Raw genomic sequence first — 26,387 nt, forward strand, 5'->3', positions numbered from 1 at the left:
TCGTTTACTAAAAGGAAATAACACGAATTCGTTCTTCATTCCCTTTTCGGGTTCGTAATTTATTAATTTAACTTTACTTAGGCGAGTGAACGCAAAAGCAACACACTCTTATGATTCAAATGTAACTAGAAAGTAGTCCAGAGCCTTTGTCCTAGTGGCAAAGGAGCTTAGACCTTAGACATCAATGTATTAGATGCCGAGTTTGAGCCCTCTTCAAAAGTTCGGCGAAAACTTAAAAATAAAATAATTAAAAGAGCAGGTATCTACTGCCTCTGTTGGGATTTGATGAATCTAATTTGTTCCACTTTATGCAAATTTAGAACAAGTTTTGTGGGTACGCAAAATTGGAGTTATTTGGGCTGCAAATCCTAGTGGCCTAAAGAGGGAGACTTGGACTTATAAAAATTATAGGCTTCCTCAAGAGAAGAGAATTGAGCTTGATAAAAAGAATGAAAAAGATTCTGTCCCCATAGTGATATAAGTCTGTCTGGAAAATGGAGTTTGTATTCCAATGTGAGGCTTATTTGGTAGCACCATAACATTCAAAACCCAAGGATTTAACTATATCATCAAAATGTAAGTCAGTAGCAACTACTATGATGCAACACATTAATGAATTATCAATTTGTCTAGTACAAAACACACACCTTCAGACCTTGTGAATATAATTATACTGCTAATATCAACCACTCCATCAACCATAGTAAAACACAATGACAAAGCAACTTAAATAATCGAAATCTTCAATACAGTACCTCACACAAGTAGTAAAGATGAAAATCTCAACAAACGGTTCCTCGATATATACAGATAATTGTGTTACTTTTTTGTCATATAAGTGTACAAGCAACAATAATCATCTTGATCAAAAGCATTAAACGATGAGGTGAGAAAGACACTACCTCATTTGTGACACTTACATTTATTCTCTTAAGCAGCAGGTTACCTTAAAGTTCGCCTCCTGTAACAGTTGAAAATGTCAACAAGAGATACTCGTATATCTCATGCATTCAACACACAAGCCTGCTCCAAGCATTTCACGTACAATCTAATTTAATAAGAATTAAGCAGAAACAAAATATAAACACAATCTTTTAACTTTAATTATCACAATACTCTTAAGTTAACTTTAGTGAACTTCACATTTGTCCTTAATTTGCTCAACTTATTTACTACCAGCAGTCCAACACAATTAGTTAATAAACAGTAATATCCAAGCCATGAAGAGTCATTTTATGTGTTTTCCCTAAGCTGGTTAAGCTAACCCTACTCAAAATTTCACAAACAAACATGGAAAAAAAATCTAATAATTCACCACAAAATTTAATTACTTTGAAGAGCTCATATCTAACCAGTAAAGGATGAGCTTGCTTCACTTCAAATAGACTTCAATCCCTGCAAAATAAATGACCGATAAAGACCAAGAATGAGGGACGGAATCATATATAGCTATTGTTTCGTACATTATTCGGAATTCATAGCTATATATGGGATAATATGCTAATAATCTTGAATGAGCAAGGAAGCAAGAACTACCTGACCACGATGGAAAGAACATGCTGCACTTTGTGGAAATCCTCACCGCCTTCAGTCACTCGTTCTCCTACTTCTGGCATTCCGCAAATGTGCAGATCTTTTAAAGCATCAAGGAATATGAATCCATCAGGAACCATCTCCAAGCAAGGGCAGTTATGGATACCCATCTTTGAAACGAGGGGCATGGCTCCTTTCTCCACTTTCCATTCTCTTAAGTTTGGTAAACCTGCTATTCCAAGCTTCTCGAGACGAGGAAATGCAGATGCATGGCATGTTATTTGTTCCCCCAAAAAGCATCTCTCAGACATCAACAGATCAACTAAAAGGGGAAGCTTTCCCAATGTCTCCATTGGGTCCTCCAAAATTTCAGAATCGGACAAGATCAAAAGAACCAGATTTGAGGTATAGACTTGGTTGCCCAACTCCTTGAGCAGATTTCCTATCGGAACAAATATGTACAAGTTGTGAAGAGTAAACAACTTCTTGAAATTCATCACATCCTCATCTGCAGATGAAAACTGGCAGCCATCTCTGATTTTAAGACCACCACAGATTAAATCCTTCCAGCTCGTACACGAGGCATGAATGATATCAGAAAGGCTTTGATTGTCATGAACTGTGCCTTCAAAATGTCGGAGGTTCTTCATTTTGGTTGGAGAATTAAGTTGATGCACCAAACTGTTAAACCCAACCAATGTCTCTAGCTGTTCAAGACCATCCAACATTAGTCTATAATCCTCTATCTCCTCAAAACCAACATGGTATGTAGGAAGAAACAAGTGCTTTAGTCGTACCATTCTATTCAAAACATCATTAGGTATCCATATGTTTCGACTATTCCATAAATCAAGGGTATGCAAGTATACCAAATTGCTTACGGACGATGGTAGTTCATCAAAATTGCAATCACGCAAACTTAAAATCCGAAGCAGAAATAGTTTACTTATTGCCTTAGGCAGTTTTCCTCCCTTGAAATTAACTCCAGATAAAGATAGAGTTTTAAGCACTTTGAAGTTCTTCAAATCAAACTCCGGAAATTCAATCTCTGATCTTCCGTGGATGTCATTGATGAAAAGTAGAGATCTCACAATTCTGGTGGTATTTTCGTTGCAAGTGACTGTGAGCTCATTGTTTTCTTCTTTTATTTCACTTTTCAAATTCACCACCAAATGGCGTGTTTTAACGCGTGACAAACTGGCATGCAAAAAACCACTAAATGCTCCACCCTCGTAATCTAAGTTTTGCAAGCCAAAATCTTCTTCCATTCCCACTGACAGGCACATCTCTCGCACAACATCATGAAGTTTACACAATCTGGTCGTCTGTCCTCGAATAGGATCATCACATACAATCTCCACAACTGACCTAGATGCCAACTCACTCAAGTAGTGTTGTGCTATTTCCACCAAATTCACTTCATCTGAGTTATTCTCACGCGAAATCATGCCCTGTGCAATCCACATCAAACATAGATCGATCGCAGTTATGACTTCATCTTCCTTGTAAATACCCATGTAGAGAAAACATGGCTTCAAGTAATAAGGCAGGTCCTGGTAACTTAAGTACAACACTCCCTGAATTTCATCTTTCACATTTTCAACACCTCTGTACAGTAATGCAGTTATGTTTTCATTAACTAATCCCCACTCTTTACTTGATTTCTTGTTACTCAGTATCCCGCCAAGTAATGAAACGGCAAGTGGTAAATTCCCACACTTGCCTACCATTTCTCTCCCAATTTTCTCAAGCATATTATTTTCTTCGGATTGGAAATCTGTGACGTAAGAAAAAAGAAAGTTGATTGTTATATACGCACAAGCAATAATTCATAACTTAACTCTTTCTATTCCCACATACTGATAAGCTAGTATATTAAAGTAACTGTGGATTGAGAAATATTTCTAGTACTATATTTGATGCACATAATTATTATTATATTGTAATAATGATAGAGATTTATCACAAAGAGAGTGGAGTAAATTTACTAATAAATTTATTCTGATCATTAATATTATTGTTACATTAATTTCCATATTTTGTCTAACGAGAGTCTTATATGTTACCTCCTTGAGGATTGAGAGGATATCTTGAGTTTGGTATAAGGATGATAAAACCATACATAGGGCTTTGGATTATCGTTTGCTTTGATTCAGTTTATATATTTTGTATATTTTATAGTTCCATGTCCACCTTCCTCGCATCTTAAATTTTCTCTAATATATACTACTATATGAATAGAATATATATAGAAAGGGTGGTTTACTTACTAGGAAAATTCATATGTGTAGATGCTTTCTTCTTGAGCAATTCCCAACCCTCATCGTCGCTGAGGAGGCCAGCCTTGATTGCGAATCCAATTTTCGCAACGCTGTAAATTCTTGTGGTCAATAAAATTTTGGTTTTTGGATTGAAGGCGTGCTTAAGATGTTCCCAATGGTGAGTACTCCAAATATCATCAACGACAAGCATGCACTTTTTAACCTGCTGGACTTGAAACAATTGGCGTGTCAACTCTGGGAGGCTCAAATCTGAGCCATTGTGGATTGGGCTGAGTTGCGTCATGACATCCTCCAAAACTGATTTGGAGTCGCACTTTTGAGAAATGCAAACCCATGCGAAGGATTCAAAGGAACGCCTGGTACTGGGGTGATTGTACACTTTCCGAGCAATAGTAGTTTTGCCAATGCCACCCATCCCCCACAGCGAAATAACGGGGTGTTCTTCATCACCAACTATATGGGATACAAGTTGCTCCACTTCTTCTTCTTTCCCCACAAAAACTTCAGTGTCAAAGGGGAAGGTCTGCCATCTCCTCTCACTGCCGTCGGCGGAGCTTTCCCCTTGAATGATGCTTTTTAGCCCGTAGTTTTGCATGCTTGTGTTGACTCTTGCAATCTCGGATTTGATTTCTTTGACTTCAGAGGCAATCTGGTGGAGAGAGAAGCTCCCTTTAAGGATGCAAGAGCATCGACGGAGCAGACTTATCCTGGATGAAACTTTAATGGTTGCATAGAGACTAATGGCATCTTCAGCTCTGTAGGCGAGGTCCCTAACCTGCTTGAGCCAGCTGCGGACGGTCTCAGTGTCGTGTTGTTGTCTTTTAGCATCAATCAGAAGAGCTTTCGTATCTTTAAGAACGTTCTCTAGTGTCCTCACTTCTCTGCGAACGCCTATTAAGAATCTAGCTTCCTCTAAGAGCAGATCGCGAAAGGTTGATAGGGCAACCGACGTCACTGCCTCCGCCATCTGCTTAGATATCAATGCAATAGGCGTTAAATTAAATTTAAAAATCATATGCAAAAAAATTTAAAAATCATATGCAAAAAAATTTAAAAATTCACATGCTTCAAAATTCTCTAACATAAAAACGTAATTTCATATTGTAACCGAATGACGTAATGATCAACAATTTTGTTTTAGATATTTAAGGGGTGAAGAATCTTTTATTTAGTATACTACTAGTATAATAGATTTATAACAAAATGTCCAATAAAATGTTGTATAACTATCCGCAAATTAATTGGAAAAACACATAACACATTATAATATAATGAATATGATACTATATTACAACAAATTAAATTTTTATAAACAAGACATTTTTCATTTTGTATTAGTAAAGGTTATCTTGATAGAATGCTTTCATTGAAGGGTCAATGGTCACATCACACAACATGATGATACGGTGTTGTGGAAGTTACAAAATGCTCCCTCCGTGTCCGGTTATAAATCTCAATTGCCTGCGACTGTTTGAGTTGAGGAAAATTTCGAATATAATGAGTGGGTAATAAAATTTGACTTTTTAGTAGTGGTATTACTAGGGGTGGGTCGATACGATATATTGTATCGAAAACGTTGTATCGTGTATCGTATCGAAAATATCGATATGAAAGAATTGCATATCGTTATCGTATCGAAAGTTTCGATATATCGAACTTTCGATATAAAAAAATTTCATATCGTTATCGTATCGATATTTCAATATATCGTACCGAAATTTGATATATCGTTAAATATCAATATATCGAAAATTTTCGATATAAAACGATATATCGCGATATAAGGAAATTCATATCGTTATCGTATCGAAAACTTACGATACGATATCGTATCGTATCGAAAATTATGATATATCGAAAAGTCGATAATTTTTCGATATTTTTCAATACGATACGAGCGATATATCATTTTTTCGATATTTTTCCCCAGCCCTAGGTATTACTACCATATACTCCTTAGTATAAAATTTAATAATACTGTCAAAATATCTGAAAATTAAAATATTTGGCTTCAATATGCAATCTAATGCCCAATCCTGAACATTTTTTTGGAAGGACACAAATTTTAAATAAATAGAATAATAGTACTACTACTAGCTATAATACAACAACGAAGGCCCAATCCCTCACCTTTTGCACGCACTCGATTATTGCAACCAAACTAGTGTTAACATCCATTCATACTTCATCATCCAGGCTACAAATTCAAATGGTTATTTTTAATGTAGTATATATACCCCAAACGTATCACTACAATTAATCGTATATTTAATCAATACAGTTATTGTTTCTGATTTATAGTTGATCATTTAATGATTATGAGAAAAGAGCGATTAGGGCATAGAATGAATTATAGTTTGAAGAGATAGAAATTAAATTAAACTGTGTTTTAAAAATATGGAGTAAATTTTAAATTAAGTGTTAGCTTGGAAATTAAGACGAAAAATATTGAGCATTGCAAAATTACAATCTTCCCATTAAAAGTTGTCAATTCAAATCTTCCACCAAAGACTAAAAAAATAGAATAAGATTCATACCAAATAGAAGAACAAAGAACGACCCAGATGGCACGGGGAAGAAAAGGCAGACCAAACCTCTTCTTTCTAATGAAAAATTAAGAACACCCAGCTGAACTCCATTTTTTTATTTTTTTGCACTGAGGAAAAATGTAGGAGAAAGGTGTAATACATTAGTTGAAAAGCTTCTAAATCTAATACTAATGAACATAGAAAATGGGAAGAGTTTCAACTTTCAACCCCAGTTTTAGAAATGCAGCATGTGATTACATCCCATATTTGATTATAGTGTCTTTTTTAACCCTCATTTTTTTGAGACTTCTTAACCATTCATATATCAATTGCAAAAGTTTGAATTATATGATTTCGACACTTAATTAACAATATGATGTACAGCTGCATTATTTACCTTATCGTATATTTTGGAACAAAAATTCATAATGTGATTTATAAAAGTTTAGTTAGCTGTCTATCTCTTTTATGGTAAAGTGTATAAATGATAATTTTGTACATGGACAAATTATTAATTAATGTGATTCTCGACGGAAAATTCAAAAAATGATTTCTTCTTTCAAGGCATGAAATGATGTTGTCTAAATTACTACTGCTATATTATGCATATTTCGATAGGGGAACATTAGGGCACATCTTTAATTAGAGTCATAACGTACTTCTAATCTCGTCTTGTCACGTGGCACATAACATGCAACATTATAAACACTAACATGCAATATAAAGTGTAAGTTGTAGATGGATTTTGCAGATTGTATTTTATATTGTAGAGTTTTGCATTATATATAAATGCAATTCGCCTATATATAAAATGCAAATTAAACAATGCAGGTCTACAATGTAAAACTCAACAATATAAAATGCAATATGCATATATCTATACCATGCAATCTGCCGAAATTCATCTACAGGTTCTACAAATATATACTGCATTTTAGTATTTAAAATATTGTGTGTTACGTGCCACCTTGCTTATATATGCATTTAGTGTGACATACATAATGCATATTTCTACAAAATTTCAAAGGAAATATTGAAAATTGTCTAAATTAACTACTCCCTCTGTCCTATTGGAAATGAAGCGTTTTATTTTTTGGTTTGTCCCATTAAAAATGAAATATTTATAAAAATGGAAACAATAATCTCTCTACTTTTTCTTCTCTCTTACTGTACTCTCTTTTCATTAACTCACAAAATAACACTATATAAAATCTCGTTTCGAAAAGCAAATATTACATATTTAATAGGACAGAGGGAGTACTTTTTAAGTGTACTACGTTAGAGTGACTAAATAGTGGCTCGCAATTTATAGTATATGGTGGATAACGAAAATTATCAGTAAATAATAGGTATATTAAATTAGTTTTCAATCAGAGCATGACGAGTTTCATAAGTATCAAGTCCCCAATCACAAATCCGGCCGCCCAAACAACATTTCTATGTGTCAATTTAATCTTGTGTGAATTTTGCATGGCTCGTCATGTTAAATATCACAAACTAATAGCATGTTCCGAATTTTTTTCCGTTTAACATAAAAAAATATACTACTCCACAATAAACATCATTGTTAGAAAACGATGATTAATCGGAGAAGATGACTAATCGAATGAGGAATTTTATTGAGAGAGAAACTGAGCTCAACGAGTGCAGATTACAGATGAAGAAATGGAATGAATGAACTAAAATAGAAATTTGGAAAATTAACAACTAATTGAGCCCTAACTAAAACTAACGGTCATATTAATTTGACGGCCCAGATTAAATCCCCAATCTTGACTCTTTATCGGACGGTCACTGAAGCTCAAGCTTAACTAAAGCTTCTCTTCATTTCTTTCGACTTATACTTCTTTCTTCTCTTCATGATTCAGCTGAACACCCACTTCACAAATCTCCACCTTGGATGTTTATTTGATCATCACTTCATTCTGCACAAGTTAACAAGCTTCATAAAAACTTCAAGCTTGTTTTTTGGCACCGGCTTAGTTAACATATCTGTCGGGTTCTCTGTTGTGTCTACTTTGAACACCTTCACTGTCCCCTTCTCTATTTCCTTACGATTAATGTAACAATCCAAGTTTTTGTACGACTCCTTGAGCTATGAATCTTAGGTTACAAATTATTATTATTATTATTATTATTATTATTATTATTATTATTATTATTATTAATTTTTGGAAAACGACATAAAGAAATTTCATATATTAATTGTTATTAGTTGTTAGAAAAAAATTGAGTTGATAAATAAAAAATTTTCTTGGAGTTCTTTAGTGTGATTTATAAGAAACAGAAAAAAATTGAGTTGATAAATAAAAAGTTTTCTTGGAGTCCTTTAGTGTGATTTATAAGAAACAGAGCGTTGTGACGAACTTTGACCTAAGCAAAATAATAAACAATAAAATCATTAATCTCAAACCGAGAATTGAAATATTCAAGTGCATACAAATGAAAGTCCGATAGAAAATAATTTTTGAATATTTGGATACTAATCTATTACAAGTAAATTAAGAGATATGCAAATGAAACGCTCGTCCAATGCATCTTCGAATAACCACAAGATCTTTTTTAAAATCCTACACCCAAAAAAAGAAATAAAAATAAGTGTACATATATAAGTTAGTCAAGGATTTTTTCAAGTAAATGGATTTATGAAGAAATTGATAGAGTGAATATTTAAAAAGGGATTACCGTAAGACCATGAGCTTATAAGTTCTCCTAGACGCCACGTGCCAGAATATTTAACACTTTGTCAAGAAATAGGGACACATGTCAAAATTATCCTTGGATATAGAAAAACTTAGCCTTCCCAATTTTCAGTTCCCAATTTTCAGCTGCTACACACATCATAGCCGAGAGAAATAGGGAGGAGGAGTATCAAGAGAAGTAAAGAGCAAGTTCTTCTTCAATAAGTTTAAGTACGTACTCCGTAATTGGTAGAGTTCTTTCTGTATGATTATGCATCATACAGCAGCGTACGAAGAAAATAGAGAATTTGCCTAAAACCTAAATCATCTAAATAGTACTCCTTTCGTTCTATAGTAACGGAGGTAAAAAAATTCGGCACGGAAATTAAGAAAAATTGTGTTAAGGTGAGTTAATAAAAAGAGAATAAAGTGGAAAATGAAATAGGGAGAGAGATGAAGAGAGAAAAAAAGTAAGAGAGAGTAAAGTAGGTGTGAAAAATGTGTTGACTTTTACTAAAAAGAGAAATGACTCTATTATTATGGAACGGATGAAAATGGAAAAACGTCCCTATTACTATAGAACACGGAGGGAGTAATACATAATTTACATACAACTTCCAAACCAAAATTTAAGAACACCAAACTTATGATTTGTTCAACAAATACTCAATAAATATGCTCTAAGTCGCCTAAAAACATGAGAGTAATAAGCGAGGGCCTATGGAATTAAATAACTACTTGGTTAGAGGCTTCTTTTGTGGGGGAGCTGCTGCCCGGATTTCCGGCATGGCGCTCCAGCGACGGCACGCCGTCGCCGACGGTGGCAGCCTCACACCCCGATTCGTCACTGATTTCACCGCCTCTACTAAAAACATCAGACTTTTAAATCAAAGGGCAAATCTTTAGGAAAATAAAATCAAATTTGATATAGAATGAAGTTAACCTCACTGCTTGTCAAAACCGGCGGAGAGGTGGCCGGCGAGAACTGACGGAGAGAGGGCAGCAGCGGGGGATTTCCACCACGTGTAGCAACGGCGTGCGGAGGAGGCCGAAGCCGCCGCCTGTGCATGCACAGTGGCGGCGGCGGCAAATCCGAGAGAGGGAGAGCTGGAGAGAGAGTGGTGTGAAACAGAGAGCGAGATAGTGATACGATCCTATATCTTATTATTTAGTTATATCTTTTGATTCGTCAATTCCTTCCAATTAAATTTATTATTTGTCCAACCTATTTCTCTACAAACCCTAGTTATCGCGTTGCCTGACGGGAAGAACCCGCGCACAACTTGAAACTATTATTTCTGCTGACCCGACAAAGGGCAATAGGAATTCTCTACAAACCCTGGTTATCGCGTTGGTTATCGCGTTGCCCGACAGGAAGAACCCGCGCACAACTTGAAACTATTATTTCCGCCGACCCGACAAAGAGTGCCGGAACACTTTTCGATCGCCGCAAACACGCTGAAGATCGCGGTTAAGGAGAAGGTCCTTAACAGAGAGATGAGGGAGAAAGAGAGAGAAATAGAAGGGAAAAGGGAGAGAGGGGAAGGCACCTGCCGACGGTGGCGAGCAGGGCCGGCGGAGGGGCTGGCGGCGGCAGCTAGTGAGAGAGAAAGAGGAGCTGCTCCTTTCTCATTTGGATTTAGGCTTACGAATGGTTGAGGAGATAACTTTGGTTCAAATATATACTTGGGCCTTCTATACTTCTTGGATTTTTTTGGGCCACAGAATTAATTAAAAGGAGTCCATTTTATATTTTAATTTGATGGGTAAAGTCGGGCCCATTTTGAAGATACCATGGTTGGGCTGGGTTTAGTAAAGAATCACTAAGTTCAAGTTTTAAATTAAAGCTTAGTCAGTATTTAAATGCTAACTAATTAGTTTGGATAGTTTAATTTATGTTAGTGAACCAAAACATTGTAACCTCGTGTGAATTAAGCCTTTGAATTTTAATTATTTTCATAAATCAAAACCCCAATTTAATTAAAGCACAATACTAGAAAAGAAAAAGAAAAGCATAAAATAGAATGCATATCATCATGCGATTATATTTCCTTGAAGCTTAATTTAACCTGTATTTGTGTCCAACAAGGGAGAACCGATAGGAAAGTAACATTGTGAGGCGGAGAATTATTTTCAAAAATATAGGAAAGCATACGAGGTGAATTTTTCTATTCACATACTCATGTAGATGAAAATTATGAAAAGATAAACTTTATGTTTGTTGTTTATGCAAATGATGTTGTCTGCCATAAATGGTTTATTTTATGTGTATGAAGCCTATCAGTTTGGTAGGAATGTAAGAATCGAATTCGGGTCCAAGTGAGGGTGGTGTCCCTACTCGGATTAGTGTACACAGGTGACCGTGGAAGGTGGCCACCTTCCACGGCACAAAGATGATACAGTGGTGGCCGTTGGGAGGTGGCCACCTCCCCGGCTGGAGAAAGATGAAGGTGACCGTGGGAGAGCACCATCTCCACGGCACTTGGTGTTCAGATATGGCAGAAGTACCAAAAGAACTTAGACTGACCAGTCAAACTTTAGCTCACAAAGAATTTAGTAAGCTCGGGCCTTTTAAGAGAAAAATCTCGACTGTTACTGTGATGGCATGACAATATTTTCAACGTATATGTGTATATTTCGGCAATGTGTTCACTGAGTATCTTTGTACTCAGCCCTGAATATATTTCTAGCAGTGATGGTAGAGAATGCTGAGAGAGTTATGATTTTCTTTTTATTTTAAGTAGAGCCTCTGGGCAGTCCATGTCTCCTTACATGTGACCGTGTTCATTTTGCTGCATACTAAGGTTCTAGATAGCATCGACTGTTCTTCCGTACTCTGATAAATATCTATTGATGAATAAGGTTTTGAATTTTGAAAAGTAAGATTTCCATTCAAATTCTAGTGATTAAGAGTTAATTTGAAGTTGTTTCCCTTTATTTTTAAGTGAATATTAGGTCATTATTATCCCCTTTCTATTTCCCCACCCCTAGTCACAGTTTCCCGACTTTGTTATCCTTAGCAAAGTGTGGTCGTGACAAATAAAGTGTAAACGTACGTCAATGTGCTTACTCCTTTCGTGGTACATGATAAGTCGTATTCTAAGCCTTGGTTACTGGTCAGTATGTCGTGAAATGCATGTATTATCCGCAAAACAGTTGCTCAAGTGTGCAGGATTAAAGGATCCAAGTCAGTGGGAGACGATTCAGGTGACGACAAGTGAAAAGGGCGCCAAAAGGGTGCGATACTGACCAGGATGCATGCCGGAGAAAAGGCAACGAGATGGAGAAGGAGGATAGTTGGGATGATCATTGACAAGGGCAAAAAGGTCAAAACGCGGGAGAAGTCTACCCTAAAAGCAAGGGCAATCTCCTATAAAAGAAGCCACTTGGAGAGAGAGAAGAGGATCGGACAATCACACTTAGTAGAATTCTCTCTAGAAGATCAGTTCCTTCAGCATTATCCCACCTCTCGTTCCTCGCCACAGCCATAGTCACTTGACGTCCAAGAGTCTGCCGGAGAAGTCATCAATCCGCCGTTCCAGCCAGTTATCGTAGCAGTGTAGTAGTATCATCGCTCGGAGTGGCACAAACAATCTTAATCGCTTTCTTAGTTTAAAGTTTACTTGTTTTCATCGTTAGTTACTTGCAAACACTCATCGTTGTTGCTCTTTTGAAGTACTTTGTTATTTTCCAACATTTGCATTATGAAGTTTCTATTTCGCATGTCACTTTGGTTCGAGTTTGCTTCATTTTACCTAGGAAAGTTGGATTTAGTTATTGCTTTCAATTTCTAAGCGTTTTTTTATCGGGAGTTGTTGATTCAAAAGTTGTAGCTATGTTTAGTCAAGTTTTCATGCATGAGTTTCTTTTCTGCGCCGTGATTACCACCTTGCATGTCAGTCAGTAGAAGTAAAGTTGCAAATTTTCACCGTTTAATTTAAGTTTGCGAGCATTTAAATCGATGGATCTTAGGTTCGAATTTGTGAATCCGTCTGGCCATGGTGATTGTGTTTATCCGAATTCTCATATCACTGTGAAGAAGAAAACGCTTGGAAATCAACTTTAGTTTGAACCACTTTACTTTTAAGTTACTTTTGCTTTTGTTCCCTACTTTTAGATGTACTATCCAAACTCCGTTTCTAGAGAGCCCCAACACGATATAACTTGTAGTCTAAATTTCTTAGTAACTCTCCATATGTCTCTGATACACCTTGTCCCCTATTTTCACGAACACTCCCACATGTCTGTTATTTTCCCGCCTACTAGTCAGTAGAGTACCACCTTTATTTTCTGTCTATGTAAAATCTCAACCCAAGCGTGGTAGCTAACCAAAACACCCAGGAAAGTCACCACAGTTATCAAAACGTGTCCATCCTCGCTGGATTCGGACTTACCTCCATTATACACTAGCCAGGCTCGGGTCGAGAAACTTGTCAATGTCCCAAGCATCCACAACAACTCTGCAAATTGGTCGGAATCTCTTCCCGACGCTTGGATACACCTAAAATTACATACGATAAACCACAAAACACCCGAAAGAGTGGAAAGGAAACCAGGCACTTTCAGTACACTTGGTGTTTGACCAAGCAAATGGCACTGTTATTATCACAGTCGATGGCAACAGCCTCCTGCCTTATGCCGAAATCCTCCAAGATGCCTTTTAGCCAAAAACTTTCTTTTACCGCAGTTATGACATGAACTCGGCTTCAGTTGTTGATAAAGCTGGCCTTGTGCTTATCATAGCATACATCACACTCCCAATCACACTTGCATATGGGATCTGCTGCATCTCTTCTTCCTTAGCTTTGCTCTTAGGCTTTTGCTCAGTCGACAGCTTATAATGTTGGCCCATGGGAATAGAGACTTCTTTGGCATTATCCATCTGAAACTTCTTTATCAACCTTGACACATATTCTGACTGTGTCAACCAAATCAGCTTCTTGCTTCTATCTCTAAGTATTGTCATACCCAGGATTCGTTTTGATTATCCCAAATCCTTCATGTCAAAAGCATATCATCAACGTAGAGTAATACGTATGCAACAACAGCTCCACCTTCATGTTTAATGTACACACACTCATCATACTTAGATCTCAGAAAACCAGTCTTGAGCATGTGATCATCAAATTTCTTATGCCACTGTCTGCTTGCTTGTTTCAAACCATAAATGCTTCTTTTAAGTAGAAATACCTTTCCCTCATCCCCAGTTTTGATGAAGCCTTCTGGCTGAGCCATATAGATAGTTTGCCTTGATCACCATGGAGGAAGGCTGTTTTTACATCCAGCTGTTCCAATATCCAATCTTTCTTGGCAACTAAGGCTAGAAGAATCCTGATAGAAGTGTGTTTAACAACTGGAGAGAACACTTCATCAAAATATACACCATGTTTTTGTGTGAAACCTCTAGCCACAAGTCTAGCCTTGAACCTGACCTTGTCATTCTCAGCTACCTCTATTTTCTTTTTGAAGATCCACTTATGGCTAACCACTCTCCTGCCTCCTGGCCTTTCAACAAGTACCCAGGTTCCATTCTTCAGCAAGGAGTTTATTTCTTCAATCATGGCTTGCTGCTAGTTTTCACACTCTTTACTCTACATAGCCTCCTTGTATGAACAAGGCTCTGAATACTCCATCTTCTCAGCAACCATTAGAGCAAAGAATAGGAATTCTGCATTAGAATATTTTGAAGATGGCTTGATATTTTTTTTTTGTTCTATCTCTAGCTAGCTTCCAATTTCTGAGATCAACAACTTCTGCAGCTGGTGAAGCTTGATTTCCAGATGATGTACCAGCAGGCACTTGCTCAGAACCCTTAGATTCTTGCTGAAGATCTTTATCTTGAGATTCAAGACTCTCAGGCTCCACCTCAATCTCAGAAGTGTCTACTTTCTTATTTATATATTCTGCCCCTTTCATGAATGGAAACTCTCCTTCCCAGAAAATATTTTGCCATTATTCTTCTCTACACACCACAGGCTGTATCCCTTTACACTTGGTTGATAACCCAACATAACACATCTCAAAGCCCGAGGTTCCATTCCCCTGCCTTATATGTGCAAAAGCTTTGCAACCAAAAGTTCTCAAATCAGCATAGCCACCATACTTACCAAACCATCTGTAATCATCTGGAGTATCCCCTCCAATGCTTGATGAAGGGCATTTATTTATGAGTTTAACCGCAGTAGATGCTGCCTCTGCCCAGAACCTTTTCTCCATGCCAACAGCCAAAAGCATGCACTTTACTCTTTTCAATATGGTCCTATTAGCCCGCTCTGCAACCCCATTTTGTTGAGGGTTCATAGGGACTGTGCGATGCCTTTTGATACCCTTTGATTTACAATATTCAAGACCATTATCAGTACGCAAGCATTTCAAAACAACACCATTCTCAGCCCAACTGCTATGCACTATTCCTTGAGTTTCTGGAAGGCCTCTGATTTTTCTTTCAACACATACAACCATATCTTCCTAGAAAAATCATCAATGATACTTATGTAGTATCTGCCACCACCTATGGATTTCTCTTGCGCAAGACCCCATAAATCACTATGAAAAATCATTAATGATACTCATGTAGTATCTGCCACCACCTATGGATTTCTCTTGTGCAGGATCCCATAAATTACTATGAGCATAGTCTAGAGGCATAGTGGATGTGTGAGTACCTTTTGGATAAGCAAGCTTCTTGGACTTTCCAAGAACACAATCTTCACAAGGATTTGATTCAGCATCTTCAGAGCATTGTAATAGCCATTTCTTACCAGCTCCTTCACACTGCCCATGGCTGGGTGCCCCAATCTGGTATGCCACAGGTCCAGTGTGCTGACTCCTATCACATGAACTTCCCCAGGTGTGCTTGAGGTGTGCTTCTGTGAACTACTGCATTCATGAGGCTTCCCCTTCTCTATGCTCTCATGAGTACTTTTCCAGATCTACAAACAACCATGTTCCCATCTGCAGAAGAGAAGATGCAGCCTTTTCTTTCAAGGGATCCAAGTGAGGTAAAGACGTTGTTTCATAAACAACCTATTCGCCAAAGATTACTTGAGGTAGAGCTCCTCCAATTTTGTCAGAATGCTTGCCGCGGACTTCTCCTTCACAACTTCGCGAAGCACTTTATCGCTAGACACAGGACGATCGCGCTGTGCGCCTTCGCCTCAGTTTCAGCTTCCTTTGCGATGGCCTTTTCGTCAAGAACGACCTCTTTTCTTTCGAATCTTTCTCCTCCACCGTCAATGCCGACGATAGACCTTGTTGAATCAGCATCGCACGCATCTTCATTCTCGATAGGGAAAAATCATTCTTGCCCGTAAACTTCTCCGCCTCAAATCTGGAGGCCATCGTCTTCGCATGTCCGATTCCAAAACAAAACTCAGAGCTTCTCAAAGAATCCGCCGATTCTCGCAGACTGCGCCAATTGTTTTAAAACGATGATTGATCGAAGAAGATGATTGATCGAATGAGGAATTTTATTGAGAGAGAAATCGAGCTCAACTATTTGAGAATACAATTGAAGAAATGGAATGAATCAACTAAAACGGAATTTGGGAAATTTAACTACTAATTGAGACCTAACTAATTCCCTAACTAATTCCAACGGTCATATTAATCTGACGGCTCAGATTAAACCCCAAATCTTGAGGAGGGGTATTGCGTGATTCAACTGGAGAGTGGGTGTTGGGCTACACAAGGCACTTGGGAAGATGTTTGGTAGTGCAAACTGAATTGTGGGCAATATATGATGGGCTTAAGTTGGCGTGGCAAAGAGGGCTTAGAAATATACTTGTGGAAAGTGATAATATGACAGTTGTTCACGTGCTTAATGACACGAAATCGGATTTCAGTGTTTTATCACTTGCCAGAAGTATAAAAGGTATCATGCAAAGAGAGTGGAATGTGAAGATTGCTCATGTTTTAAGGGAAAGCAATCAAGTTGCAGACTTTATGGCAAATTTGGGTGTGAATATGCAGCCTGGGCTAGTGGTGTTTGACGAGGCACCGAATGAGACGATGAATTTGTTGCTGAATGACCGGGTGGGGATTACCCACGGTTGTATGTGCCCAATGTAGGGGCGGTGTTTGAACTTTAAGGCGACGCCCTCTTCTTTGTTATTAAAAAAAATCTCTGGAATTCTAAATTTTAACTGAAGTCTTGTAAAGCAGGAAAACGGCGTAACAGTCGATATGACCGTGTTCTCCAAAAGTGCCCTAATTTATGTCGCATTTTTTCTTTTATCGGATACTGAAACATCTAGTAGCTTATCGATCTCCGTCCCCTCTTTTTATTATCAGGTAGTATGAAGTAAGATGAATAGGGAAAAGGAAAGTGAGGAGTCACAAGCTTCAAAGCCAAATCCATTGATTCCCATTTCCTCCGACTGTAGGTCCGTTTTTCATTATTGATGACTTGATGAAGAATTTAAGCGGAATTCAGGTTTCTCATAAAAAAATTCTACCAATATTCCTGTTTAAATTAGCAGATAAAGAATTGATACGATTCAGTTCTATCATATTTGTGTGGTAGCAGATAGGGAATTGATACCGATTTATAATAGCAGCATGAATACACCATGATTATGCTCAATTTGTCTATCGTTTGAATTATTTATGACAGGGTGAAACCTGTTTCCTGAGTCAGGGGCAAAAGATGCACCTTTGCCGACTTTAAATATATATACATGTGTGGCCCTTGAATCTAAATCCATATTTTGTGATTTACTAATTTGGGACTGTGTGTTTTTCTATCTGCTATTTGTAAATGCTGGTTATCTTACAACCTAGAAAACTGTTTAAGCGGACATTCTAGGCAGTAAATGATTTGAAATAAGGATGGAATTTCTTTTTTGTGAGTCTGTCTGTGATTTGTTCTCTCTTTCTAAGACTATGCATGTGTTAATCTTCTTTATGTGGATTGCAGCATGGTTGTGTTCTGCATGCAATTAAGAAAGTATCTGTGTTAATTTGTTTCCTGGTTGTAGCAAAGAGAAATAGAAAGCATATGTTCTTATCCTGATGCAACTGGTTTGCTTGTAGGTTGGAGATGACTGCCGACAAGATTTACTTGCTTTGCAAGTTATTTCACTTTTGAAGGACATCTTTGAAGCTATTGATCTTTGCTTCTGTTTCTTTCCTTTGTGGAGTACTCCCATCTGGCCCTAAGAGAGGAATTATTGAGGTGTGTCTCTATGTCATCTATTACATTACACTTCTATGAACAATTTTTGGCATGTACCTGAATTTTTACCATATGATTTCTTCCTTTTATCTTTCTTTCTAATTTGCATTTCTTGCATATCATATGGATAATATATTAATTTGCACCTTGCCACTTGGTGAATTAGTTTACAAAATTAGAGATCTGTCGACTATCCTGTTTTATTTCTTACGGCATAACACATAGTATATTACTTGCACCAAAAGTAAACTGTTCTAGGTGTGAAACTCAGAATGATGATTCTTAGACAAATGGGACTCTCATTCTAATAAATCAAACCTGATTGTGAGGCCATAAAGAAAATATTCAATAACTGGTTCACTTGCACATGGTTGTTCACAAAGACAAAGTTTAAGCGATTTAATATTGAGTAGTAACTCTCAACAATTTTTGTCTGCATTAACAATTAGCGTCACCACCCATGTGGTGGATGGTGACGCTAATACTAAGTAGTAACTCTCAATATGTATTCCGGATTACTCCATTGTACCAATCAGCATTATAACTTTAGTTAAAACTCATTTTTAAAAGTGTTATGAGGCAATCTATTTTTAAAAACTAACCAAATGCCATTCTAATAAAGATGTTTGACATGTATTGTTGGTGTCCTATCCAGTTGCAAAATGTAAAGGCCTGTGTTGGTTGTCGTGAAGGAAATTTAACTTGCACTACTTATTTTTTTTTAAGGCATCAATTCCACTTTGGGTATGGTGGATAAGCTTGCTGCTTCTGCTAACCATAACTCTTATCGTGCATGCTGATAGGTGCACTCTGCTCGCTAACGCCCTTGCCACTACCCCCCTTATGGGGGTAAGGGTAAGCAACAATAAGCGTTATGTGGAACTGTTATAATTTATTAATCTTGATTTATCATTCTTCCATTCTGTTTTTCATTGTTCTAACACTAAGGTAATGTGTATTAGCTTATGCTCTTGTCTCAACTGGCCTAGTAAATCTCAGATATAAATTCGTTAACGCCGGTAAGTTTTTAAGGTTCAGAGTACCATATTTTTAAGGCTCATTTCCTTTGCTACTCAATTATCTAACAGAAACTTTCTGTAACAACATTGTCTTCAGATGATTGCTGGGCTGAAATCTCTTTGAGATGAAAGGGTTCATAACTTTTGCAGTGTTTTAATTCTGGATATTGGCGGATGTCCCTGATACAAAAACACTACAAGATTTAGTTACATAGATTTACTATTAGTATATATAATGTCGTTTCATGCCTTTTGAGGTAAAGACTTAGAGTGCACGATGAAATTGCTCATTGTAATTAGTTAGTAAACAATAATATTAATTTTTTTGTTATAGCGTGTGATTTTACTACAGTGACAATGATTTATGTCAATTTATTCCATTTGAAATTTTGATTACATAGATCTTATAAAGTGTCGAGGAAGTGAAAAAAAAAATTAATGTTTTTCAAAATACCTAGCAATATATTCTAATAATTTTATGACGAAGAGTTTGAATGAATAATAAATTCATCTTTGTTTTATTAGCTATAGCTATCCATTTGAATGATTATTCATAGGGGTGCTTAAACGGTTCTCTGGTTCTCGGTTAACCGGAATCGGAACTGGAACCGACCGGTTAATTGAGGAACCGGAACTGAAAAATCCGGTTCTGGTTCCGGTTCCGGTACCGGTTCCAACTTTTTAAATAACACCGGTTCCGGTTCGGAACCGGAACCGACCGGTTCCTAACCGGGAACCGGATTATAATTCAATTTTATTTTTTTATAATTTAATATACTAAAAAATCTAATTTATTGAATTAATTTTGAATTAAAGTAAAATAGTTTGAAACATTGAGTGATTTTTATATTTAAATGTTTAATCTGTGATACTTTAAATCTACAATTATTTCCCTAATCCATTTTTTATGAACTAACTACAATGAGTAGAACATCATAAATTTGTTTTTAGTTTTAAAAAGAACAATATCATTTCATATGATATATTTATTACAAATTTATGTAACAATTCATTTAACATACGATTTTAACATATTTGTGAATAATTTATAAGTGTTCCCGTATAAACCAAATAGTCACAACAATATCAATTAGTATTGGAAATTCCAATGAATACTATGTTTAGCCAAAAAAGGGAAAATGAAATTCAATTTTAAAACTCATTTTTTTTAAAAAAATTGCTAAAGTTTAGAACTCCTATTTTTGTATTAGTAAAAAATTGCTAACATAAACTAGTCCGACCCGACCTACTACACTTGGTTTTATTACTATAAATTTAACATTAGTTAGGTTGCTTTGAATAAAGTAAATCCTAGAGTATAGGAATATGAATTGTTGCCATTTGTGAGGGAGAAGGAAATGATGCAATGACAGATGGGAACTAAATATAGCGGGGTCGAATCATATAAAAAATAATTATGGAGTATAATTATTTATATAAAAAATTATATTTTAATTTAAATATTGTAACTCATACTAGTATCAATATTCTAAAATAAATATTCACCCTATTGCATAAAAATAGACTATTTTGCCACAGTCCTCTCTATAAATAGACACTTCTATTTTTTTTAACTGTTTTTCTCTTTTCTATTTTTCACAAATAATATTTTAATTATTTTTTATTTTTACTAATTGTGCATTAAAAATCTCATGTCATCTCAAAATGTGTTAATGGGACGAAGAGTGCATAATTTTTCCGTAACATCCCTAATTTTGAAATTTCAAAACTAACTTTAATATGAATAATAAGGTTGAAAACTTAATTACTATCTCCGTCCCAAAAGAATATACACTTTGGGTTCGACGCGAGTATTAATACAAAATTGGTAAAGTAAGAGAGAGAGAGATAAAGAGTAAATGTAATTAAATTATTATTAGTGAAGAATGAGTTCGACCTCATTAGAGAGAAAAAGTTTTCAAAATTGGAAAATGTATATTTTTATGGGACAAACTAAAAAGGAAAAAGTGTATATTTTTATCGGACGGGAAGAATATAAACTAAAATTAGATGAAATTGAGAAATATTTATTTTATATTATATTTATTAAGTATTATATTAGATGAATATAAACTAAACGCTTCAACACATGAGGGTCCACAACGTGTTGCAAGTTGCTCCGGTGTCATCTTACACGTATCGTTTAAATAGAGTTGACCCAAGTGGGTCCACAACGTGTTGTTCGGGGTGGAGGAGGCACAAAGGGAGCGGGAGCAGGAGCGGGGCGGATGGAGTCGGGGCGCGACGGCGCCTTCTTCCTTCCTTACGGCCGGCGGGAACTGCTCGGGCCAGCGTCGGAACTACCCAAGTTAGTTCCGGCAAGTTGGGTAGCCACATCATCGGAGGGGCCGTCGGACAGGGCTACCGATCTCAACCGTTTGCTAGAGGGAGCTGGAGGAGGCTGCTACTACGCCGAATCCAAGTTAATCTCTCAAAATCTCATTTCGCCGAATCCAATTATTCAACAATGAATTATCTGAGAAATTTCCAAATTATTTATCAAGATTCAACAACTATTTATTGATTTCATCCAAACACAGATGACCATAATCACCATCTCTTCAGAATTGGGCGTCAAAAAGGAAAATGAAAAATTTCCCTAGAAATTGTGCCTTTAGATTGGCGGTAGTATCAAATAAATTGGATGATTGGATCATTTTCTACAATGACGGATCCAGAAAATATAGCTCGTGGGGTCGGATATAATTAATAATAATAATAATTATTATTATTATATAATAATTTTAAAAACATAATTAATTAATAAAAAATATTTCAAATCAAATAGCCATACTCATATCTTCTGTTATGAATGATATTTTCCTAGGAATATCTATATTCACCAAAATTTACTTAAAAAATTTCTTTCTTTATAATAGTAGTAGTAATTAAATGTTTCCCCCTCTATATGTATTAAGATATTTTTTAATCATACACCTCCCATCATATTTTTGCAGCTTATATAAAAAAATTAAGAAATTATTATAATAATACTCCCTTCGTAGTCATTTTGCCATTTTAGTACGTTCCATAGTAGTAGAGTCATTTCCTTTTTTGATAAATGTCAACACATTTCTTCCGACCTACTTTACTTTGTTCTCTCTACATCTCTCTACCTTTTTTATTTCCTACTTTATTCTTCATTTACTTAACTCACTTAACACAACTTTTTTTTAATCTCCGTGCCGAAAAGAAATGTCTCCACTACTACAGAACGGAGGGAGTAATAATCACTTGGTAATTTATAACTAATTTTAAAAACTCAATAAATGAAATAAAAATAGAACGAATTTATGGTTAATAACATATATACTACTATATAATAATTACGGTGATAACCTAAGTAATTTAACTAATTAAGCCATCAATATATTTAAAAGAAACCGACTGATTTTATATTTTAATAGGCTGTGATTGATGCCTTTTCATCTAATTTTATTACTATTAAATAAAGAAGTGGGGAATTGTTTAATCTATTACAGAGTATATCGATTCTACTCATATTTTTTACTGTCTCTTTCCTCCATCCCTAATATGGCAATATCTCCTTATTAATCCAACTAGTTCGTCCTCTCGTTACTCCGATGAAGGCCAAACCATGGGGTGGAAATCTGCTGTGTGGGGTCGGAGATGCTGCTGCGTTGCTTGTCACGTCTCTCCAACTCAAGGAGTGGTCCTTCGTCACAGCTGGAGCCTCATTCATTGCACCAGCTTGATCCTCACTTATGACTCAGCACATTCAGATAAGGATCCACAATGCTTCACTTCATTGTTCTTTATGCATTGAGCTGCATATTCATTGTTCTTTATGCAGCTCATAAAACACGGAGTACAACTATTAAAGAACTGTGTATTGATTTTTTACTTTTGTTTTGAAACTATAAAATGTAATTAATGCATGATAGCTTTGATTAAAAGCAAGAAGAGGGGAATTCAGATTTTAAAAACGAAAATGAGGCTACATGGTATTTTTAAATTTACCCACTAACTACAATTAATATTTTAATATATAATTATTATTTCAAATTACTGATATAACTTTATTTGGTTTTTTCATTGAAGGGGCATTTTAGACACTCCCTCAAGAGATTATTGAATTTTCATAAATATATGAAAAAGTTCCCAATTCACAAAACTAGACTCATTTACTTACTCACCAAGGCATTTTAGACACTCAAGAGATTATTGAATTTTCATTAAAAAAAAAAAAAAAAAAAAAAAAAAAAAAAAAAAAATCCCAATTTCAAAAAAGTAGACTCATTACTTACTCGACAAGGCATTTTAGACACTCAAGAGATTACTGAATTTTCATAAATAAATAAATAAATAAAAAAGTTCCCAATTCACGATACTAGACTCATTATTTACTCACCATAAGTCTGTAAGCATTATCAATTAAGTGGGCCATACCATATTATAACAGCACACCCTGCAGTCATAAAACAGGGTATAATAATTAATTTTCCACGAATATTTGGTATCGATGTGTATATATTCATAATATTATGATTTGACATCTTCTCTAAAATTTATGTGGTGGGTCCACCAATGGATTAATAAGTGGTGATCCACCAATGAATATTTGATAAATAGAGAACCACATCCAACTAGAATGCAGTTATTTTTAGAAGATATTCGTTATACTAATTATATGGAAAATTGCATGATAATTAAATAGATATTACCATTATATTTTTTATCTCTTAAATAATAATATATGTCCATACTTAAATTAAATATAGGCATAATACAATGTATATTTTCATGTTAAGTTACTAAGTATGTACTCCCTCCGTCCCTGAAAATTTGTCACTTATTTGCTTGTGAAAAAGAAGATAGAAAATTTGTCAATTTTCACTTTTATCATTTTTGATAGTAGACCTCATGTTCCACCAACTCATTCTTATTCACATTTTATTTTAAAACTAATATATTAAAATATAACCTACATGCCACTAACTTTTTCAACCCATTTTTTATTACATTTCTTAAAACTCGTGCCGGTCGAATGGTGCAAAATTTTAAGAGATGGAGGGAGTATAGAATTGTTTACATGCTTGTGAAAAAGAATATAGAAAAATGAAATAATGGCTATACTTTTTATTTTTGTAGAATTTTCAATTATATAAATTTATATACATAAGTACATAAGAAAAAAAAAAAGTATAACCATAAAATGTAAGTCGCCTCCTGTATATATTGCATACTTAAATTACTAATAATAATAATAATATTCATCTTTTTTTTCCCGCAATAAAAATTGTAACCAATACACTTTGTTAGTATTGTTTAAAATTTTGTGGTGATGATTACATAATTGATAACTCTACACATATAATCATATAATAAAATAATTGATACTGTATTATTTTTAAATTTTATGGGGATAATTAAAAAATCAGCACAAATAAAAAAGCATGACAATAATTTTATTTTTCCATCTTTATTTTTAACGCATATAAACAATTATACATGTAGTCAGTAGCTTAATACGAAAATAAACTTTTTATTTAAAAGTATGTACATGTATATTATACTTAAGAGGTATTGATTTTCCATATTTAAAGATCAAGTAGTTTTTAATGAGAATAGTCTAATGAATATTTTCTAAAAATAACTTTACAAGTGTGCATATTAATATTCTAAAAGTAACTTTACAAGTGTGCATATCTAGTGGAAATGGACCCCTTTATACTTCCATTTGTCAAAGATTCATTAGTTGGTCCCACCAACTCATTTTGCCACGTTATATTTTCTCCATGAGTATTCATATAGCAGGATTTACTTATTATGATGCACAAAGATTTCTAGCTTTAAAAAAATTTCTGAAATCAACCGCCTCTTAGTTCAGTATATATAATCATTATAATGTGTAACACAATCACAAACAATTCAACTTCTAACAGAACAACATGTCAAACACAATGCTTATGAAGACGCCTTGTACCTTTCCAAGGATGCTGGATTTACTTATGATGCACACAGATTTCTAGCTTTTTAAAAAAATTTCCGTAATCAACCGTGTAGTATTAGTTAAGTATATATAATCCTTATGGGTAACACAATCACGTAATTCAACTTCTAACAGATCACCATGTCAAACAAAAAGTGCCACGTGACTCCCCAAGGATGCCTAATTTAGTAATTTACTTATGAATATGACATGAAGAAGATTTCCAGCTCTAAAATAAATTTTGTAATTAACCGTGTCTAAAGTTCACTATATATACAATCCTTATGGTAACATAATCACATAATTCAATTTCTAACAGAACAACATGCCAAACAGAATGCTTATGAGGGCGCCTAATATCTCCCAAAGGATACTGGAGCTGCCTCTCCCAGCGTCAGCTCAGGTGGACATTCTGGAGGAGAATCAGTTGATTAAGTTTACAGCAAAAACCCAAGCTGCGGATGGAAACATTACAATTCAAACTGAAACAATACAAACAGGTATGACTAAAACTACGCTAAATAGTTCCAGTATCATCTTTAAGCGGATGGAAACATTACAATTCAAACTGAAACAATACAAACAGGTATGACTAAAACTACACTAAATAGTTCCAGTATCATCTTTAATGACACAACGGAGCTCGAAAGGTGGAGGTGTGGACTGCCCATGTCAGCTCAGCTAGAGCAGACAACTGCGTGGATTAAAGACGGGAAGCTCTTTGTTAAGGTTCCCAATGATAAAGGATTATTTCCATTAACAAACACCGACAGTCGTATAATGGGGTCGAATACCGGAAAATAATGTGTGTGTGTGAGATTCTTGTAAAACAACAACATATGCATTGATTGCTCTATCTCAATAAATGATTAATTGATTATATGATTTGCTTTGCGGTTTTAGTTTATTCAGCAGTTTATCATTAGTTTTTGTATCCACATGTTACTCAGCATGTTACTGTTACAAGAGTTTATGATATGCAACCTAACCTCTGTATGCAAGAAAAATTACACACTGTAAACAGGAACACAAACTCAAATGCAACCAATTAAGCCCCAAGATGAACAGTTCCCAGCCAGAACTTACTCTTATCAAAGTGTCTTGAAAACCGGACAGGACCAGCCGGTCCGGCCGCGAATCAGTAGATTTGGTTTGGTCATTTCCGTTTTAGGCCGGGAAAACCGACCGTGGGGCCGGAAACCGCCGACCGATTGAA

The 26,387-nt window shown here is 35.5% G+C and overlaps 1 protein-coding gene and 3 long non-coding RNA genes across 5 annotated transcripts; 2 read left to right on the plus strand and 2 right to left on the minus strand.

Annotated features, from left to right (window-relative positions):
• Positions 1-1,532: 1,532 nt before the first annotated feature.
• On the minus strand, positions 1,533-4,782 carry LOC125198729 (putative disease resistance protein At1g50180). Its single transcript, XM_048097020.1, has 2 exons — positions 3,804-4,782; positions 1,533-3,310 (listed from the first exon to the last, which is right to left on the minus strand). Exons 1-2 carry the CDS (start codon positions 4,780-4,782, stop codon positions 1,533-1,535), a joined length of 2,757 nt encoding a protein of 918 aa, XP_047952977.1.
• Positions 4,783-9,652: 4,870 nt separating this feature from the next.
• On the minus strand, positions 9,653-10,642 carry LOC125198726. Its single transcript, XR_007172460.1, has 2 exons — positions 9,968-10,642; positions 9,653-9,889 (listed from the first exon to the last, which is right to left on the minus strand). It is a non-coding gene; the product is annotated as an uncharacterized LOC125198726 (long non-coding RNA).
• Positions 10,643-17,328: 6,686 nt separating this feature from the next.
• On the plus strand, positions 17,329-19,545 carry LOC125198728. 2 transcript variants are annotated; one of them, XR_007172463.1, is made up of 5 exons: positions 17,329-17,408; positions 18,058-18,199; positions 18,926-19,054; positions 19,162-19,218; positions 19,316-19,545. It is a non-coding gene; the product is annotated as an uncharacterized LOC125198728 (long non-coding RNA). The 2 variants fall into 2 exon arrangements; XR_007172462.1 differs by having other exon boundaries at positions 18,926-19,218.
• Positions 19,546-25,504: 5,959 nt separating this feature from the next.
• LOC125198727 lies at positions 25,505-26,051 on the plus strand. The gene is made up of 2 exons (XR_007172461.1): positions 25,505-25,671; positions 25,783-26,051. It is a non-coding gene; the product is annotated as an uncharacterized LOC125198727 (long non-coding RNA).
• The last annotated feature ends 336 nt before the right edge of the window (positions 26,052-26,387 follow it).

Source organism: Salvia hispanica, unplaced genomic scaffold, assembly GCF_023119035.1.
Source record: "Salvia hispanica cultivar TCC Black 2014 unplaced genomic scaffold, UniMelb_Shisp_WGS_1.0 HiC_scaffold_219, whole genome shotgun sequence".
Lineage (NCBI taxonomy): Eukaryota > Viridiplantae > Streptophyta > Magnoliopsida > Lamiales > Lamiaceae > Salvia > Salvia hispanica.

Excerpts from the sequence above, each read along its gene's own strand:
- LOC125198729 (XM_048097020.1), bottom strand. The coding sequence starts at position 4,782 with ATGGCGGAGGCAGTGACGTCGGTTGCCCTATCAACCTTTCGCGATCTG. Across the intron at positions 3,311-3,803 it reads TACACATATGAATTTTCCTA|ATTTCCAATCCGAAGAAAAT; the intron begins GTAAGTAAACCA and ends CTTACGTCACAG.